Here is a 20,900-nt window from a genome sequence, read left to right on the forward strand (position 1 = left end):
TGTATTAAAAAAAAGAAATCCTCAGGTGATTTATACACACATTAAAGTTCAAGAAATGTTCAAGGATCATTTATTTCTCTTTTGGTAGTGGCTATAGCAAATGGGTTCTAACCTGTAAAACCTGTTTTCCAGCCTTTGTTTAATTGTACTTAAATCCGTAGGATATGCCACTACAGTGCAATACATGGGATAGGCTTGTAGATCCACAGGGGCCACAAATGCTGATGCAATATCTAGAATAAAAAAATAGTTTATGTTTATTTTTTGTTTAAAATACTTCAGATAATTCTGCTTAAGACCAATTCTGATCCACATAACCATTAGATTGCCATGGTCTTTTCACAGAAAATACAATTTAGCTAGTTTACTGCTTCCAATGTGTACATTTACACCGCAAAATTCTTGGGATGTTTGTTATTCAGATTCCTTAGAAGAAGAGAAATGACAGATAATATATAAATCTGACCTACTAAGTAACATACATTTCTACACTTAAAACCTGGCCATTCCTGAATCTAGGTTTTTGACATTCTGTCAGCAACACTATAACACATTCCATTCAAATGTAACCTGTCTTTCTCAAAAGTTACAATCTTATTTTACTTAACAGCTTAATTCTTTGAAGTATCAGGCAAGTACTCAGAAGAAGAAAAAGATCCAGAAGTCTTTGACTCAATGTCACTGACCAAATGGCACACAGTAAAATGGTAAAAATCTAAAACCTGGCAAAGATCACTCTCCATTTTTTGCTCATTCACAAACAGTATTTAAGATTCTATTTATGATACTATTTAAAGTGTTGCCATGTCAAAGACTTCAGATGAAATATCATCCAATATGTGTCTCCAGTGTCTTTACCACTTCTTATTCATGATAATTTTTCCCTCTTTGACGATTGATTCCTTACTGTAGAGGGTTGCTAAAAACCACCACACTAGACAGTTGTTTTGGAAGCCCATGATTCAGACAGCCAAAAGTTTTGTGGTCATTGTTTTTTTTCTTTCTTTTTTTTTTTTTTTAAATGAGACAAAGCTGTTCAGTATTCTCTTCCCTCCCAAGTATTCCCTTGTATAAACATTCATAAAGTTAAGAGGAGAACTGATACAGCTATCCATATAATTGTAATTCAGCTTTTAACCCTCCCCTCCCAATTCACATCATGTCAGCTTATATATATGTTGAGGGATTTCAAAATAGGTTCCGGAGGATCCAGATTTTTCACAGGTACCCCTGGCATTTCTGGGAGCCCTCACTCTAAAATTCAACTAGAGCAACCCCATCTTTAACTGTTCTAGATACCCAAGTCCTAAGTAAGATCTCATTTAAAAAAAAAAAAAATTCCACTTAAAAATGTTTGAAAACTATGGACATGATATTATGGAAATTTTTTTTTTATTTGAATAACATTTCTCCTTTATTTTGCTTTCTGCCAGCTTCTTCTGTATTCCTGTGTTATTATTTACCTAGTGTCATCAACTGATTTATTCCTGCAACAATTCTTTCACATTCTTCATCCCTGGGATTGGAACCCCATTCTCCATCAAGAGGTTTATAGATCAATGATCTGCATTCAACATCAGTTAAAGGAACACTAGTACCCAGTTCTTCAGGAAATACAGCTGAAATACACAGAAAAGCAGATTTAGTGAATATACGCGATTTTTGCTAATATTTAGGTTATCTCTAGAAAGTATAGTTGATGTTGTCAGAAAAACTAAAGTGTGATTTTGTAAAGATTTGGTTAAGTATGTTCTGTATTTTCATTAAAGAAAAGTATGTTTCAAGGGTCAGTAACATTTTCTAAAACACTAATTTTATTAATAATTCTCTAGATGAGCATATAATTACTTCTACAAAATTATACCTGACAACGTGCTCCACTATCAGTTTCAGATATGGGACAAAGTATTTCTATAAATGATGCAAATTAAAAGTTTTCTAAATCATTTCATAATATAATCTCCATATTTATTTTAATAAAACATACACAAGGTGAAACTGAACTAAAGTGGTGTTTTTCACAAATACTTTGATCAAAGCCTTATTTTGAACAAAGAGAATTATGAACACTAACAGATGATTCATATGCTTGTTGCTTTTAAATTATGATGGTATGCTTTCTGCATAAACTAGGGGGTGGTGGTGACATAAAACCTACAAATCTGCCAACCAACTTTTCCTCTGAACTAGACTTCATAAGAAATATTGGAAAAATATGCTCCTATTTGTATACAAAATTCCTCACACAATGTAATAAAACCCCACTGATGCACACATGTATGTATCCAGACAGAACAAAAACAACAAAAATCACCCCCTTCACAAATGTATATATTTAGGTAGGAAACAAACAGTATATTAATGTCACTAATTCATTTCAAGAAATACCCCATGCATTACAACACTGACTAGCTTCATTTCTCTCATATATAGTAGTCCCATGTGACTACAACCTCAAACTTACAAAAAGAGAAAAATCAAAAGATAATCCATGTAGCATCATTACAAGTTATTTAAAGACTTTATTTATTCATGAGAGGCACAGGCACAGGCAGAGGGAGAAGCAGGCTCCATGCAGGGAGCCTGACGTGGGACTAGATCCCAGGTCTTCAGGATCACACCCTGAAGGCGGCACTAAACCGCTGAGCCACCCAGGCTGCCCTCATTACAAGTTATTTAAGATATTTTATAGTTTCAAACAGTTCTAATTTAGCAGTGAGATGAAAAATATGTTATTGGTATTAAATTTTCAAAGTGGTAACTTCTAGAAAGAACTAATCTTAGATAATATCAGCATGTCTTTTTTCTCATTTCTAAGGTTTACCTGATTCGGTTTAACTCTTCCAAGTTATCTTTTGACTTTTTAGAATATAAAAACTAGTGAGCAACTCCATTATTAATGATTATTTCTATTATGTCACAAGATCTATTTCCTTTTTGTTTATTAAAGGCTATATTCTTACCTGACAGGAAAAGGGATATATTATAGAAAACCAAAAAACAAAAAATAATGTAAAAAATAATTTGTTGAAGTCCTTATATTCCCATCCTTCATAAATAATCATTATTAATATTCTGGAATATATATCCTTTTATTTCTTCATGAATATGCCAATGTGCATGCTGTATTTTTTTTATAAAATAGAAACAAAAATGGGCACTGGATAAGAAGGAAAATGCAATCTGCAGTTTTCAGCCACACTGGCCTTTTCTCAGTTCCATGAAGATGTCTACTTACTGCCTAAGGCTAACTCCTAAGTCCTAAGCAATATATCAGGCCATATGCAAGAAGACAGTTATTATTATTAGTAAACTATCCACTCACGGAGACTATTACATGTGTCAGGCTCTAAAATAAGCACTATAAGCACATGATGCCATTTAATTCTCACAGAAGCCCTGTAAAGTATTAGCTGACAGAATTTCAAAGATTGAAGTCCTAAAAATCTGAAGCTTTGAGTGATTTAAGGAACTTGCCAAGATGACATAGGTAGAAGATGGCAGTGATAGGGTATGAACCTATGTAACACTCAAAAGCCTCAACTCTTTAATATTATGCTTTACTCTTAAAGTGTTCTGAAGTTACAAAAAAATCTGCTTCCAAGTGTTGTTCAACTTCTAGGAGCAAACAACTATTAGCAAAACATTTTCATATATTGCTATAGTTAACTAATTTTGATCTTTCCTGATAGACTATAAATTCCAAGTGGGACAAAGATTATGTTTATCTTGTTTATTACTGCTATGCTCCTACCTACAATCCAGTCCGTAACAGGTATGCAATATGTAACACTGAATATTTTCTATAGGATATTCATAACCCTATGCAGTAGCAAGTCAGCAAATCACATTCTTTATTTAAGAAATTAATTTTGTAACACAAAAAGCCTAATATACACTTACCATTGTTAGGAATAAGCTCCATATCCCAAGGACTCATCTTTTCTGTATCTCCATTGTCCCAGCTTAAAGGAAGAAAAATCCCTATGTTAAAAAAATCTAAATATTGTGTTTTAAGTTTATAAAATCACATTTTAAAAATAAGTGCAAGTGTTTAAAAGAAGTATCTGTCACATTATTAACAGATAAGGAAAACATTAAAAGTAATTCAAGCTGGGGGTGTCTGGGTGGTTCAGTCAGTTAAGAGTCCAACTCTTCATTTCAGCTCAGGTCATGATCTCAGAGTCTTGAGATTGAGCACCATTTTGGGCTCCTCACTGGGCCTGGAATCTGCTTAAGATTCTCTCTCTCTCTTTCTCCCCCATCCCTCCTCTTTCCTCCCTTAAAAAAAAAGGCAACTCAAGCTGAACTAAAATACAACAAACACTCCCTTACCAAACGTTATAGCACTGAAACAAACTATCAGGGTACTCAGGCTGAAGAGGTTCCTGGCTTTCAATTGTTCCAAACCACCAAGCATCATCTATGACTGATCTGAAACGGTCACCTAGACAAGAATAAAAGCCATCTCATTACTCTGAAATGTACTGCTACTGCTGTTACTCCTTTCTTCCAAAACATACCTTTAAGATACTTAAATTACCTGTATAATTTCAAAAATCACATAAAAGTGACCTACACACTCTAAAATAAATAAATAAAATCAGCAACATTGAGGGAAAAAGTTATTTAATAAACACACCAGTGTGACTTACCAGTTTCCAGTACCATTTCGTACATTTGATTAGGGTCAGGAGAAATTCACTCTTATGTTAAGCATTTTTACCAATCTGGAATTTTAAGTTCATCATTAGGATTATGCCCAAAGTCTTCATTCAAAAAAGAAATAGTTTAGATAATTTCTGCCCAACAAGTATTTATAGTCTGTCTTTAATTTCTTGCTTTCTTTAGGCAAGTCACTCCAACAATCAAGACTCTAGCCTAGAAACAATAAAAACAAAACACCCAACCTGCCTTCCTTCATGTCAATCATCTTGAAGGTGTAATATTTATACATTCACTTTCTCTTTTCTGTAAAAACAAGTAAAAAGGAAAAAACTAATCTTTGTAAAATAGACAACACTCCTGTTCCTTTCCTTACACAATTACATTCAGCTATTATCATGTCACTAAAACTGCTTTCCCCAAAGACCCTAATTAACTAACCATCTTCTCAGCTTCCCTCGTGTCATATGAATACTGTGTATCACTCTCTTCCTTTCTGCCACTTTTTCCTCTTCCTTAGCTTTCAGAGTAGAGAGTGATTTTTCTCCTGGTAAGCATAGTTAGAGTCTGGAAGACCTAAGTTCAAATAACTCATCTGTGTGACTTTGAACAAATCAGTTATTTTAGAACTCATCTGAGTTTCATTTTCAAACCATAAAGAGAAAAGTATTTGTTTATATTCTAATTTTTTACCAAAAAAGATGTAAAAGTTTAGAGGGATATATAGCATAAAATGAATTTAAAAATTAAAAAAAAAATTTAATGACAAAAAGGTACGTTGGAGTCAGGAATAAGATAATAGAACCCAACTGCATGTTGTTGAGTTCTATTTAACTCTGAATGATATGCATTAGGCCCCAAATTTAGATTCAAGCATTCTAACAGCCAATGTTAAGAAGGAAACATGATCTATTACCAGGTAGACTCTAACCGCTCTTCAGATACATATTAGTGACACTGAGCTTAGTGAGAAGCTACCATAAAATTAATAAACAGCATTCTTGAAACTACCACAACTTTAAACATAATGATGAGTTTCAAAGAGCTATTTTTTATGATCCTATATACACTAATGACATTATGCTAAAGAAGAAGAACTGGGTAATGTATGCCTAACCACAAATAAACAATACTATAGAAAGATTAACAATGAAATCCAGCAGGGAACAGAGTACACCATCCAGAGTAAGCTTTAAACATTTCTAAACATTTTAAATGGCTATCAGTAGGTAGATGTAGATTTCCTCAGAAATAAAAGACTAAGTACTATTAACTTGAGAAGAAATTATTAATCTATAAATTTAGGGAGAAAAAAGCAGCTATGATACAGATGAGAAAATTCCAACATACATCCATTTGAAATATCTCTTCAATATGTCTAATGCTTGCCATATTTCTTTACTTAGCTCATTTCTGGAATATTCTTGGACTCTGACTATTAATATTTATTCTGCAATTTATGTCAGCAGATGTCCTTAAAAAATAAAATTTTCAGTAACAAATGCAAATAATTTAAAAAGTGTACCAAAGGCTTATAATCAAAACCAAGAAAAACATCTTTAACTTGTGTAACTACTTCTTGAATTTACTTAGATTTCTGAATAATAATTAGTCAGATATTTCTTCACTCACCAATTTCAGACATTAAATATCGATCTCTCCATATAATTTTATGTAATTATATGTATTTTTAAAATCTGTATGGTTTTTATCATGACTATTTATTGTTTGCTACGGAGCCAAACAGTACACAGTTGCTTTCTTCTATAATTTTGTATGATTGCTTCATTTTTTGTGTGTGGTTTGTTTTCTTTGAATGTACAATTAAGTCTAACAGCTTAAACTATAAAACATTCTTCAATATACTCTCCAATGAAGTCAAACATTAGATAATTCATCAGTTCCATTTTCTTTCTTTCCTGAAGACTTTGCTCTTCTGAACTGGTCATCTAGACTTGCTATGCAGATGCTATCCTGAGACTTCTATTGACTATTATTCAGAATTCATTTTGGCTCTTTCCTGTTCTGGATTTCCTGTTTCCTAGAGGGATCCATGTCTTTCCCTTCCATGGTTTGTTCCCTTATTTGACAGAAACATCTTTCAAAGCTTCCAGAAATATGGTGTAATGGAATTTATATGGAATGTAAATTCTTTTTGGTAACTCCCATGTCTCTAACTTTGATAACTTGCATTTCTCTAAATTTTCTTTTCAGAGCACACACGTAAATTTCTAAGTTTACCAAGACCAAACAAGACAAATCACCATGCCAATGCCTTCCAATGGCATTGCAGGAGAGATGGACTGGCATATCAACTGATGTGCTTTTTCAAACCAAATATGCCATATATGTACCACATCCCACTCCAAGATGACAAAGAGTGGCCCTGTTTGAAAATTTAAAAAAAAAAAAAAATACTCTAATGAATTGCACATCCATGTGAACATAAATTAATGCATCCTAAATGCTTGGAAATTTTAATATTTTTAAAGTTTCTTTGAGTCTTGATTACAAGTTTAAAGACTGTAACAGATTAGGTCAGTAAGAGAAAAATGCCAGTTTAGCTTTGGTACCAGTCCAAATTATTAAACATTTTGAATTGGAAGATATCTTTTGCTTCAAGTTTGAATTGTTATATTTTTAAATGAAAATTTAATTCAACACATGAAACAGCTAAAGAAATAGGTATAAACAATCTTTTAGGATTTGAAATGCAGGGCATCAGCATTCCTAATCCTGGTGTTGTTCAAGAGTCAGCTGTATTTTAAATACCTGTATTTAACAGACACTGTATCTTCTTACTTTGCTAATAACATTCCCACAAATGGCAAGAAGATTTCTCTGATTATCTTTTTTCCAAATCACTAAAAATAATAAATCACTTATAATTAATTATAATTATAATTATTAATTTATTAGATTAAGAAAAATAACAAACACGTATGCCTTCTAAATAAATGACCTACCTATGTTCCACCGCCTGTATTTTGCATCATCAAATTGTTGTCTCAAAACGAGGAAATCTATAACATCAGGCATATCGTGGTATCTAATTACAAATAGAAACAAACTGATTAGGTCACATACCTAAAAATATCTAAAAGAAGTTCAAATTTATCTGAATCTTGAAAAACAATCTATAATAAGAAACCACCGCCTCTTTTAATAGTCCTTACTTCATGGTAAATGATCCGCCAGTCAGTTTACCAGTATCAGGATCTAGAAAAGCAAGTTTAAGGCAGCAAAGGGTAGGCAATCCCACTTCATACTTTATGCCAACTATTTTCATCAATTCTTGTTCCTGAGAAAGATACAGAAAATATGAAACCATCTTCACAAAACAAACTGATAAACATAATAACATTTTTTCATTTCAATGATCTAGATAGTGATTACTCTGTGCATGCAAAAATTTACTGACCTATATACTGAAGAATTTATACCTTTATAGTTAACAAATCTTATCTATAGGTAATATGTAATATCTATATATATTATAACTTTAAAAAAAAAAGAGAAGACTTTATTAAAATAAAAGTTTTCCAATATAGTTCCAAAGACCTCTACATAGTTTTCAACCCCGGCTGATATACTTCTTTACAAATATGAAGTTTACCTTAGATATCAATACTAATAAGTTTTACTATACTGACACTTCGTACCCAACTTATAAAATATCAGAGTACATAAATTCAATCTTTTGTTTCTTTGAAAATTGCTTTTACTCTCCAGGACAGCCTCAATTAAAAAAGGTACTTTCATGAGACAGTTTCTTACAGTGAAAAGAGGAACATTCAATACAATTTTCTACATAACCTAAAACTGCACTTTTTAAGTAATAAACACCATACCCGTAGTTCCATTTTATGCCATGGCTGTTTTTTGGGATTGATACTATAAATCTTATTTTTCCGGGCCATTTCAACATAAGCTTCATGTCCTTGCCGAAAGTAGTAAACCTAAAAAGTCAAGTCACAATTTTAAAACTTGAATGTTTCCTTTAATCCAAGATGCAAGATATCAGCTAAAACTGCAAAGAGAGAATTTAATATCCTTTCAAAAGAAATTCTTGTATTTTAATATTTTTTCCTTTTCTTCAAATTGTCCAAATGTCATGTAATCAACAAAGTGTTCTAAATAACATTACTTTGGTTATACACCAAGAGATAAAATAAGCAGTTTTTTGGTTTTGTTTCACTGTTTTATTTTTGGATTCAGAATAAGTTGACCAATGCTGTATAACAAAAGTTGTAACTTGGAGTCACGATCAGCTTATCATTCATGTATTTTGGTAGCAAGTGGTTTGTACATATGCAGTAAACTCCGAAATGAAAAATTATTTTTATATATCTTTTATCCTTACAAAGAGAGCAAAGCATGTATTTATCCTCATTTTATGGAGTTCACATTTAAGTGACACCTGATTATTATTCTATAGAACTGGTACTTGACGTAGTAGTCTGACACTATGTATTCTTACCACTATAAAAAAATAGGAGCTTTTTTTAAAAAAAAAAATACTATTAAAATTTTTACAAATGCTATTAAGTTCTTGGTAATATTCTGGGATATCCATTAGTCTACATACTTATATTCTATTTATTAATATCACTATTACTCGAGTTGTTTGAAATTTCATAGGAATAATGCTGAATAATGAGACCTTGTCTAAGCATCAACAATTAAAAACACAACTTAAACATTTTGAAAGAAAATTATTCAATAAGGATTTACACATTTAGTCATCTTGAAATATAAATTTGACTAGATTAAATATAATTTAATCAAGCATCTTTTTGATGCTCAAGGATCTGTCATGCTCTATCAATGTACTAAATTACAAAAATGTTGAAATGTTCTGTCTCTACAAGTCTTAAGTAGGGGCCCTAAAAGAATTTTTTCCAGCTGTTCTTTAGTTACTCTTGCAAAAAAACTGTTTTTGTTTTCTTTTTTTTACTGTCAACTGTCACTTGCTACTTTCTACTACTAATTAGTATGGTTTGCTAAAGAAGCTCATATTATACTTAATTTATTACTGCCAATCTACTGGATACCAGAGGACTCTGTTTCTTAACACTTACGTATAAAATAATATATGAATGCTGGACTACGAATTTTGATCTAAGGTCTTACATTTCCATTTCAAATTCATAAGCACATAGTCCAAAATGATGACCGATCACATTTTCTTAAAAATGAAATATTTCTGACTCCAATACATTTTTAAAAAGATCTAATAAATTATAAACATTGTATTTAAATGAAAACTTATGAAATAAAACTAAATAAAGTGCTGAATTGCATTCTTCCCTTAACATGTCATATATTTAAGCCGCCTTATGCTATGAAAAATCTATTTTTAGAAAGAAAAAGAAAATTGGCAATAGAAGCCTTATTAAAAAAATACTAGTTTTTAAAATGCCAATAAGATTTCTATCTTCTTCCGATATATAGTTTTGCTATTGCAATATTTAAAGTGGCAAGTGGCCTCAAAAAAAGATTAGAGCTTTCCTCCTAATTATACTTTTTCCATACATAGCTATAAACATATAAAATGAGATATTTTATGAAACTGCTGTTTTTTACAGTTTCAAGAGCTATTTTAAAAAGCTTAAATATACTTCAAAGAAACAAAGATTGTTTTTAAAAGTACCTCATCACCCATCTGTGGCACAAATGGACATCTTCGGGGAATAGTATCTGTAATCCATGTTGATGGTAACCATTCTTCTAATGTCAAACCATTTTCTGTTAGTTCTCCTACAGCCAATCTCTAGGATTTTAGAACATTATAAAGTAATATTATCACAAAAGTATTCATCTCTCAATCTGTCCTTTAAAACACCTATAGAGACGCCTGGGTGGTGGATTCAGTTAAGCATCTGACTCTTGGTTTTGGCTCAGGATGTGAGCTCAGGATCATGAGCTCCATGTCAGGCTCCATGCTCAGCATGGAGTCCACGTAAGACTCTCTCCTGCCCCTCTCTGCTGTGCTTTCTCTCTCTCACAAATAAATAAATCTTCAATAAAATAAAGTAACTATAAAGGTAGTTAAATAAAGGGTGAAGGAGATTATTGAACAAAAGTATATATTAAGTGTTTTAAAAACCCTTATTCTGGGAAGATGGCAGCAAGTGGCATTATAGTCATTCAATCTTCCCAAATCACCACATAAAAAAAGAACAAGATAAACCAAACTTTACAGACAACATTCAGAACAAGACTAGGTAAACAAGATATCCTCCTAAATCCCAAAATATAAACTCTGTGTAATCTCTCTCTCAAAATCCTATCAGTTTTATCAATATTTCATGTAATAAACCAAGCCATTATTCAAGTTCTTTTTTTTTAAATCATAGTCATGCCTTGTCAGAAAGAACTAAGTTATTTTCATAAGGGCTGAGTAGTGGATAATACAGAAGGCTGTTTCAGTGAGGTGGGCATTATACTTATACAAAGCCCAGGAATATTTTCTCCCCTTTCTCACACCTGGTTCACAATATATGAATTATGTATGTGTATGTGTGTGTGTGTGTATATATATATATATACACACACACACACATACACATATAAAAACAAAGGTTTCTGGTTAAACAAATGGATGAATAAAGTTCCCAAGTACCAATATGGGGAAAATTACAGAAAAAAAAAAAAAAAATCCAGGTTTGGGAAGGAAAGTAAAAAACATAAGTTTTATACATATTTACCTCTCTCTCTCTCTCTCTATATATATATATATATCTATATATAAATATATATGTATCTCAATAGTGAGAGGTATGCACTAGCAGGTATATATTCCTGCTAAACACAACTTGTTTCTCATTCAAACATATCAGGAGCACTCTCTTTGAAGATTAAGGGAGAGGTAAATGGCTTGGTATTTGCTTTATGTGAGACAGGTACACTGGAGAATTTTAGTCAAAAGAATGACAGAATCTGACTTTTAAAAGGATCACTCTGGATGCCTCAGAGCAGGGATTTGCAAATTATGGCCCATGGTTCAAGTCCCACTGCTTCATTACTTTTATAAGTCAAATTTCATTGGAACACAGCCATATCCATTCATTTATATATTGTGTATGGCTGCTCTCAAGCTACAACAGCGGAGTAGTGGGCCCCAGAAAAAGTTTCTTGCTCCATACTTTGAGAACCTAGGGATAAAAGGGTGGAAGCAGGATGACAGATAGAAGGCTTACTGCAGTAATACAACCTAAGAGTTTATAGTGGCTCACATTACTGTGATAGCAGAAGTGGCAAACAAAACAAAACAAAAACAAAAAACACCCAAATCCCAAAAAAATCCTCAGGTGCTGAATATAGCTAGAAGATAGAGACACAAAAAGCCCCTTATGTACTGGATGTAGAATATGCGGGAAAAAGAGAAATTAAGGAGAACACTACAGTTTTGATGTAAACAGCTAAAAGAGTTGTCAATGTGAGAAGAGAAGGGCTGGAGAAGACCAGAGGGGAAAACATAGAATATAAATTTTGTATTATGTTACTTTGATAAGTCAGAGGATATCTGAAAAGTTAATTTATCCATACTGAACACACATTATTACATGATAGAGTTAGAGCCATAGATTTCCAGTTTCTTACATTAAGGTTTTGAGTTAAAGTATATTTGAAAAAGGTTTCCTTCAACTTAAAAAAAAGAAGGTAGGAAAGTCTGAAAATTGTTAATTCCAGCCTCAGTATGGGCTGTTAATTTCAGCAAATATTTCTCCTCACAGGGAGAAAATACCTTGACTGAAATAGCTAACAACTCAAATGGAATCAAGTTAACTATGAAACAGGAATGATCATATTTCTAACTCTAAGACTACGGTACAGCACGGCCATTTCAGAATGATACTAGTCCCCAGTAATTCTTGGGAAATCTAGAATTTTGGGTTAAAGTAAATTTCTATCACTTAGTACTTAGATAAAATGCATTGAATATTCCTCAAAATTTCAGCCTCATATTTTGGAACTTTTTAAAATTTTGGAGATACAAGAAATTGATTCATTTCTATTCATGGAAAGTCTTCTAGGTCTACCTCACATTTTGCTCATTCTGGAAGCCTTACCTGAAACTCTAAGAAAATGTCCTTATTTGATCTCTGAATTCCCATCTTTAAAATTAATCTAGTAATTAAACATATTAGATAATGTGATATTTCACTCACTGTTTTGAAAAAAAAAAAAAAACTATTCTTATACTTCTTTTTATCCATTGAATTGGTTTATAAACGTTAGCATCCAAAAAAATTTATTGGCCTGGTTTCTAGAGTTCCTAACAGTATAATGAACATATATCAGATATTGAGATTACTGCATCTCTGGAGATTTTTTTTTTTTTTTTTTTTTTTTTTTTTAAGAAAGAGTGTGAGTTAGCAGGCAGGGAGAGGCAGAGGGAGAGGAAATATCTTAAACAGGGTCCATGCCTGCCCCACTGCAGACCTGGACGTGAGGCTCAATCTCCCCACCCTGAGATCACAACCTTCCCAAAATCAAGAGTCAGACACTTAACCAGACTGAGTCACCCAAATGACCCTGGAGAATTCAATTTTTTAGTAAGCATTTTTTGTATTTGCCTTACTGCTTGTGCTTAATTAATTTGAATATAATTAGTCATATGGAAAATATCTTCATCTTTTCATATATGCAGTAAATATTAATTAACAGGATCTCTCAGTTACTTTCTATGCATAAGAAGAGAAATACTGTGTTTGTTTGGGGTAACAAGACAACTAAGGAATAAGAAAAATTCTATCTACTATTAGATTCATTGGTGGACTAATACCAAACTGTAGATACTAAAACCAAATAAAAGGAAATAGTCTATAATATCCTTACACTTTATGATCTTTAAAGTTTGTCCCTCATAAATTTAGTGGTATACAGATCCTACTGTAATCTTCTAACAAAATGGTGAAATTAAAATATGCCAAATAGTAACAGTGGATCCAAATGTGGCATTGCATGAAGAAGTGCAAGGTGTTAGCTTGTATGCAATTATCAAATCGAGGAATTAGGTGAAGTAAACTGCACTCTTGGGACAAAGTTATGTTCTCACAGGGACTTAAAATACTGTAAACCTTAAAAGTTCATCAAAACTGTCTTGAGCTAATGGAAAAAAAAAGGTTTGTTAGCCAGATATAGGGCTAAGTCAGTTTTCTTAACCAATCTATGTACCATAAAAAATAATGGGTTAACCTACTTTTATCATCACTGACAACACAGAAAAATGTTGGCATATGTGTGATATTCTCTTTGGTAAATCTTTCCGAAACAAAAGCAAAGGAGATAAAAGAATAGTAGCTGTGGAGTCCAAATTAAAGTAATTCATAATTATAAGCTGAAACAAATAAGTGCTCAAGTGAAACAGATAAAATAAACACTTAAAACAGATGTATTCTTAAATTTTTCAAAGCTCTCTGGAGATAAAGACCTTCTTAGATTCCCTAGTATTTAATTCTACATTTGACAACTTATGTTTAATTCTAAAAATGAGAGATTAAAAAAAAATCTTCCTTATGTTTATTTAACCAAATATACTTTCCATTTATAGTCTCTTGGGGAATAGAAAAACATCTCTTATATTTCACTTACTTCAGAGCAAAAGTGTAATAGCTCTTATTTTTTAAAAGAATCTCATTTCCATAAAAGCTGACAGATCTTATTTTCGTAACATTTATTTCTTACGTTCTCTGATCTGTCTCAAATTATCCACAGACTAAAGATGAAGTAATCAAACCAATACTACTATTGACCTAAGGACCATCTAATTATGGCTCACATGCTCTGTAAATTAATGAAAGCTTGTTAACAACAATAGTGTCCTCCTTTAGATTCATACTTATATTTTGGTCAACTATGACAAGTTCTGCCATTTTTATTCCAGGTGATGTGCACTCTCTAAGCTTTTTGGTTATTTTCAGCAAAAGTAATTAATAAGGATGGTTAAAAAGTAAAGGGCAGAAGATGAATAAACTGGATGTTTTATAACATTGTTTTTTTAAATACACAAATGAATAAATCCTACCAGATCACAAAAAAAAACACCTGCTCATATTATAAGATTAAATGCTCAATATTTATGTATTTATGTATGTATATACTTATATTTTTATGTAATCTCTAAACCCAATGTGGGGCTTGAATTACAACCCCTAGATCAAGATTCACATGCCCTACTGACTGAGCCAGCCAGGTGCCCTAAATGCTCAATATTTAGGATATGGTAATTCTATAAGTAAATATTCTCACATGCTAAACATTTAAAGCTTGAGTAAATTAGATGTTTTGTTATAGTATATTTTATTACTGTGTAACTTCTGAGTTTTTTTCACTACTACTTGCTGGTATACCTCAACAACGTTTATATTCATCAACAGCACTTCTAAAATGAGTGCTTTTGTTCTCATAGAACACAACTGATTTTTTTTTTTTTTTTTTTAAAAACACCTTTTGTTTTCTTTCTTTGGGCTTCTTTTTCTTTGGTGATATTTGTCCATCTTTTTCTTCATTTACTTTTTTCCTTTCCTTTTTAATCTGTTTTTGCTTCTGTTTTTCAGATTCTTCTTCTTCATCTGAACTGCTTTCTGCTTTCTTGGTTTTATGCTTAGGAATTTTCTTTGGTGGTTGCAGATTAATTCCTGCATCTGCTGTCCAGTCAGAATAATCACTAGAGTAGTCACTAGAAGGCAAAAATGCATTTAAAAAATATACACACAAGGTAAGACTTTGTTTTATAAAAACGTAAAGAAAGACCACAATAAAGAATGATAGAATACATATTAAATTAACTAAAAATACTAACTAAATTAACTAAAAATATTTCCCTTTCAACTCCTCATCTTCTAAACAGTTTCTTAAATTATGTAGGCTTAACTTACTTAAATATCTGAAAAAAGTTTTCTAAGATAAATAAGCCTATAGCTTTAATTGAAACAATGAACTTAAGTGTTTTCTAAGATTTTATTTTTTTAAAATATTTTATTTATTTATTCATGAGAAACAGAGAGAGAAGCAGAGACATAGGCAGAGGGAGAAGCAGGCTCCAGGCAGGGAGCTCGCTGTGGGACTTGATCTCTGGACTTGGGATCACGACCCGAGCCAAAGGCAGACACTCAACTGCTGAGCCACCCAGGCATCCCATCTTCTAAGATTTTAATATTAATATTAATTTCTGAGTGCTGCATATGTTCAAAATATTTTAAGGGCAAACGAAAATAAGGAGCAGAGGGTCACCTTCTTCAATTCTAGCATCAGTACAAAGATAGTCTGAGATACTACAAGACATATCAATATTGAGAAAGAGGCATAGGGATTACTTTTCTGAGAGGAGGTGGGAGCTCCTGACCAGAGGAACTCCAATGGTACAGCACTGCTGCCATAACCAGAGCTGGATATTAAATGGGGACTGTCAGAAGTGTTTCAGCCCAGTAGGAAGGCTGCTTGCAAATTTTACTCAGTATCTACATATACGTTAGGTACATCCTATGCTTCAAAGAATGCCATGATTCTTTAAAAAAAAAAAAAAAACAGGCTTCATTATATATCACTACCATGTCTACATTTCAGTTTACCTTCAAAAAGATCTAAGTTTAAAAAAAAAAAAGATCTAAGTTTTATTGAATTGACATTGTTGCAAAATAAAGAACCCAGTTATGTTACCTTCTGTTCTAATTTTAGTACATGAGAATATTACTTGATTTTGTACAATTTTAAGATAAAAATAGAAATGCCTTGAAAAAATCTAAGTTATACTATGTTAAAATCAATAATTAGTTCTCCTATACTTAGTGATATATGGCCTTATTCCTCTTTAAAGATTAACACTGAAAGGACAGATTATTCTGGAGTTTTATTATACTACTATTATGTCTTATCCCTGTCTTGAATGTCCGTGGTAGGTAACTACGAATACTCCCTAAGAATAATCATCACAGGTAAAAATCAAATAATTAAGGTGCTGTCCAGTGTGATTTCATGACTTCATTTTAATTTGAAAATGACTTTAAGAACTTAATTTAAAAAATATTGTCAGACACTATACTAGATGCATGAGAATGCATCCACACAGCAAACATCTATCCAAGAATAAACTGTCCTCAACTTATGAGCATTTATTCATACTAACTCTAGCCATGGTCACTATAAATGGCACCTGCTAAATATTCACAGCTGCTACTCTCTGGAGCACTCACCACTAACAGAAAGTCTTCTGATGCTAGCACAGATCTAACTACAAACCACAGGACCCATGTTCTTTACAGCTACCTCCCATCTGCAGAAGCCACTAATGCTCTATGTGTCTCATAGTTTGAGATACTCTACTTCCATTACTGAGCCAAAAGAAAGTGATTTTTCTTTACTGCCCTGTTTCAAATATAGAAAACTACTAGACACAACTATGGGTATGTGCATATCATTACTGGGAGTCACTGTTCTGGGAACAGGAAAGCCTTTGATTCTAACAGTGATATAAGGAATTCCTAGAACCTCTATCTCTTGGGTTTCTTTGGCAATTTTAAGAGCTACTGCTGATAGGGCATAAGTGTAAAGAGCTAAGTATATTCACCATTTCCAAAGGCTGTATTTTCTTGCTACTATGACTTTACAAGGTCAGCAAAGATCATCTGCCTTGTAACAATGTGGATCACCAGTATATATACAGAAGATAAAGGAATCCTCACTTACATAGTCAAATGGCATAGGAATAACAACAGGAAAAGGAAAGCTTACTCTTATTGCTGAAAGAAATAATTACCATTCAACAAATTATACTACATAGAATAGTTAATTCTACAAGATCTCTTTACTTTTATAATTTAATGCTTGAATACTTCTCAAAACAGTAATGAAATTAATTTGTGATTCAGTATTACAAATAATAGTATTCAGAAGATAAATTATCAATTAAGAAGAAAAGGTCAAAAGCATCATTTTATAGATCTAGTTGCAATAACCAACATTTTTTACTTACTAGATAAAACATGTCAGAAAGAAAATCTCCTAAATTTTGGACAACTACAAAAAGATCTCTGAAGAAGAACCAACTTTAAACTCAAAGAGATTTTGAAATGTGTTGCTGATAAAAAAAGAATTTTCAGCTTTCTAAAGATTTTACAGGTGGAGAAATAGAAACAATTACCTAGAACTGCCATCACTATGCCATGCTCTCTCTTCCTCTTCAGATGTTCCACCACTGACAGCAACAACCTCACCTTCCTAAGAAATATTTAATACATATTTTATTGTATATTTTTACAAAACAGCAGTCTAGGATTATTAGAAAGTATCAGTGATATCTAATAGTACCAATCATATTAGGATATTTACAATAATTAAAACTCAATTTTAAAGAGTTATGAAACAGATCTTATATTTTGATACAATTATTAAATGTATCAAAATCATAAAACGTATCCAGTGAAAAAATGTATCCAATGAAATAATACCTATTAATATTGGATTCAGAACAATCAGATGATTAACATATTTTCTTTGCTGTTGTTTTTTATGCCTCAATATATCTTCTAGATTGGATTTTATCATATTCTATAGATAACAATGGGAATCAATTTTTTACTTTTTGAGTCTTTTTAAAATCTTAGTTTTCCTACAGAATTTTTGAGAAACTTAAATTAGGAGTTTACATTTTATTTATTGACATCATCATTATTAAAAGTAGCTTTATTACATACAAAAAAGAATATTTCAACTTTGGTATTATTTTATCCAAATGGCAGAGGATTAAAAACTACCCAAATACTGTTTCTCTTTATTAAATATTCTTGACTTAACATAAGATATTCTAGTGAAGCCATTTCCTTTATTTATAAAAATTGTTTTTCAGGGTCACAAGATCTTATTCCATTTCTCCCTTGCTCAAGTAAAATTTTACACTCCAATAAAAACAAGACCTCAAATTAAGCTTTTACTATATTACACAGAAACTATTCTAAGCATGTATATCCATCACAAAACACTATTGGTGATAGGGAGCAGTTACTTAAATAAAAGAAATTAAAGCTTAAAAAAGTTAAGAAATTTGCCGTGGGCAGCACAATTAATGAACTAAGCTACTCCAAAGCTTAGACTACTCTCTACAAGAATGGTTCAATGTTATTACTTGCTGGGCACAATCAGAATTCTTCAAAATGACAATGAAATATATTACTTTATTAATTAAAACAGCATATCTTTTGAGCAAAGTTTTCTCTTTTCAATGTTTTAATAATGAAGAATGTGTATTACACACAGCTATTTCACAAAGTTCTGAGAACTAAGCAAATACAGAAAGATCAGAACCCAGTAGTAAATTTTATTCAGCAAATTTAATCTCTGCTCAATAGGAAAAAAAATTTTAAAAAGTGACTTGATTATTCCCGTCTTTACTGTATATTACTTCTTTAAAGGGAGAGAAAAGAAGTGTACTTCTATATTCTTAGTATAAAATTAAGAGGTACTATACAGAAGTATAAACTATTTGAAAAAACCCAGGATTCTTTCCATTAATTAATATAATGTGCCCAAAATGATATTCTGTTCTCAATGTACTCCTCTAGAAATTTATTCAATTGTTCTAAAAGGATGTTAAAATATAAGCAAATTAGTTTTGAAGACAAATGAAGGATTTAGTTAACTTTTTAATAAATGTACCTGGAACTACATAAGGTTCTAATAAGCTAAATCATATCTATTTTATAGAAACATATTATTAAAGAAACATATTAAATCTTTCAAAAACAAACATTTTATAGAGGTAAATAGTTCACATACATTTTATGTGTATATCTAAACTGTCATGTACCAAATTTATATTATTAGGCTATTTGGTCTTTTACCAGATTGGACATATCATTTTGACCCAGCCATCCTAGGACCTAAAGCCACTGGGGATTAAACTTTTCAACTGAAGTTAACATACTCTTAGTTTCAGTTTTATTGCCATGCCTACAGAAAATTCACTCGGAGAATTTCCATATATGTCTAACATTGCTTCATAAACATATAGTAGTCAACAAGATCATAGAATCCTTGACCTAACTCGGGGAGAAGGTGATCAGGAAAGCAGGGAGGGACAGGGAGATGTTGTTAAGTACTTAATAAAATTAAGTTGTGATTGGCAAATTGATTGCCATTGTTGAAAGAATTTATAATTTAGTAGGAACAGGATATATATGGAAAGAATTACATATAAGGAAAATTTAAAATAAATCAAAAAGGTCATAAACTGTTAGATCAAAACTGAAGCAAAATTATCAAATAAATGTCTGTTAGTAAAAATAGTTACAGACTAGAGCTTCGTGGTACTATTTTGAAAGCTTGGCTTTAGAGTAAAAGGAAGGTGGGTTTAACTCCTGCTCTATCATTTAATAGTTAGGTACACAGATAATCTAAACATCTTTGAACCTCATACATAAAATAGGAATCATTTATATGCATTTATTTTGTGAATATCAGATTATGAAAATGTATGCCATGCCTGGAACATACATAATGTCTTCAGTAGGTGGAAACTATCACTATCATTTTAAGACCTAGAAATACACTATCTTTGAGTTACATCTATTTATTTACAAATAAATCAATGAATACAAACAGTCACACTAAAAAAAATAAATTAAACTGGAAACAAATTTATGTATGTGCTGAGATCTTACATCTGAAGAACTAGTGCCATTTTCTATCTCTTCTGAAGGTCTAGGAGTCTCCTCCAAAGCAGATCTTGTGCGATAATTGTGTTGATTTGCCTGCTGCCGCTTGGATTCTCCAAGATCCAAGAAATGCTCATGAGCATGATTCTGGAAAAAGTAAATTAAATTTATTTAAAGTAGGATTAAAGAGCATGCTTTTTGTGTTCAGAAGTTGTATATTTTTTAATTATAAAAAAATCCAGTCATATTTAAGATAGTCACATAAGTAGACTACAGTACCAATTCAAATATTTTAACACTGCCTTAAGTTAAATCACAAGTTTGTGATATCTGAAATTCACTTGGTTTAATAAGTTATAAATTTTATTTTTTCTGATTAGGTGATACAGACTAAAGGGTTTGTAATTCTAATTCTCCTGTACCCACCTAAACCTAGAGAACAGATACAGAGGACCATGTGTTATGAGGCATATCTTAACAGGCAGAGGCAAAACAGAAATCAAAATGATGATCACAAAACTACTCTGCCACTATGGGCAAGGACACCAGGTGGATGGCTCTCTCTCTTCTGCTGCAGAA

General features: G+C 31.8%; 1 protein-coding gene and 1 long non-coding RNA gene across 7 annotated transcripts in view; one reads left to right on the forward strand and one right to left on the reverse strand.

Moving 5' to 3' along the window:
* LOC119874202 overlaps positions 1-1,965 on the forward strand; it is a 40,050-nt gene extending 38,085 nt beyond the window's left edge. For both annotated transcript variants that reach the window (XR_005367940.1, XR_005367939.1), the window contains exon 3: positions 1,434-1,965. This is a non-coding gene — a long non-coding RNA (uncharacterized LOC119874202). The remainder of the gene's footprint in view (positions 1-1,433) is intronic.
* Positions 1-20,900, reverse strand: part of PHIP (pleckstrin homology domain interacting protein) — a 131,893-nt gene that overhangs the window by 25,182 nt on the left and 85,811 nt on the right. For all 5 annotated transcript variants that reach the window (XM_038554573.1, XM_038554572.1, XM_038554575.1 and 2 more), the window contains 11 exons: positions 20,328-20,468; positions 17,813-17,889; positions 15,121-15,352; positions 10,319-10,438; positions 8,517-8,624; positions 7,842-7,966; positions 7,632-7,714; positions 4,336-4,447; positions 3,904-3,965; positions 1,464-1,619; positions 113-233 (listed from right to left, as the gene is read on the reverse strand). In XM_038554573.1, coding sequence (XP_038410501.1) covers positions 113-233; positions 1,464-1,619; positions 3,904-3,965; positions 4,336-4,447; positions 7,632-7,714; positions 7,842-7,966; positions 8,517-8,624; positions 10,319-10,438; positions 15,121-15,352; positions 17,813-17,889; positions 20,328-20,468 — 1,337 coding nt within the window. The remainder of the gene's footprint in view (positions 1-112; positions 234-1,463; positions 1,620-3,903; positions 3,966-4,335; positions 4,448-7,631; positions 7,715-7,841; positions 7,967-8,516; positions 8,625-10,318; positions 10,439-15,120; positions 15,353-17,812; positions 17,890-20,327; positions 20,469-20,900) is intronic.

This window comes from Canis lupus, chromosome 12 (genome assembly GCF_011100685.1).
Source record: "Canis lupus familiaris isolate Mischka breed German Shepherd chromosome 12, alternate assembly UU_Cfam_GSD_1.0, whole genome shotgun sequence".
In the NCBI taxonomy this organism is placed as follows: Eukaryota; Metazoa; Chordata; class Mammalia; order Carnivora; family Canidae; genus Canis; species Canis lupus.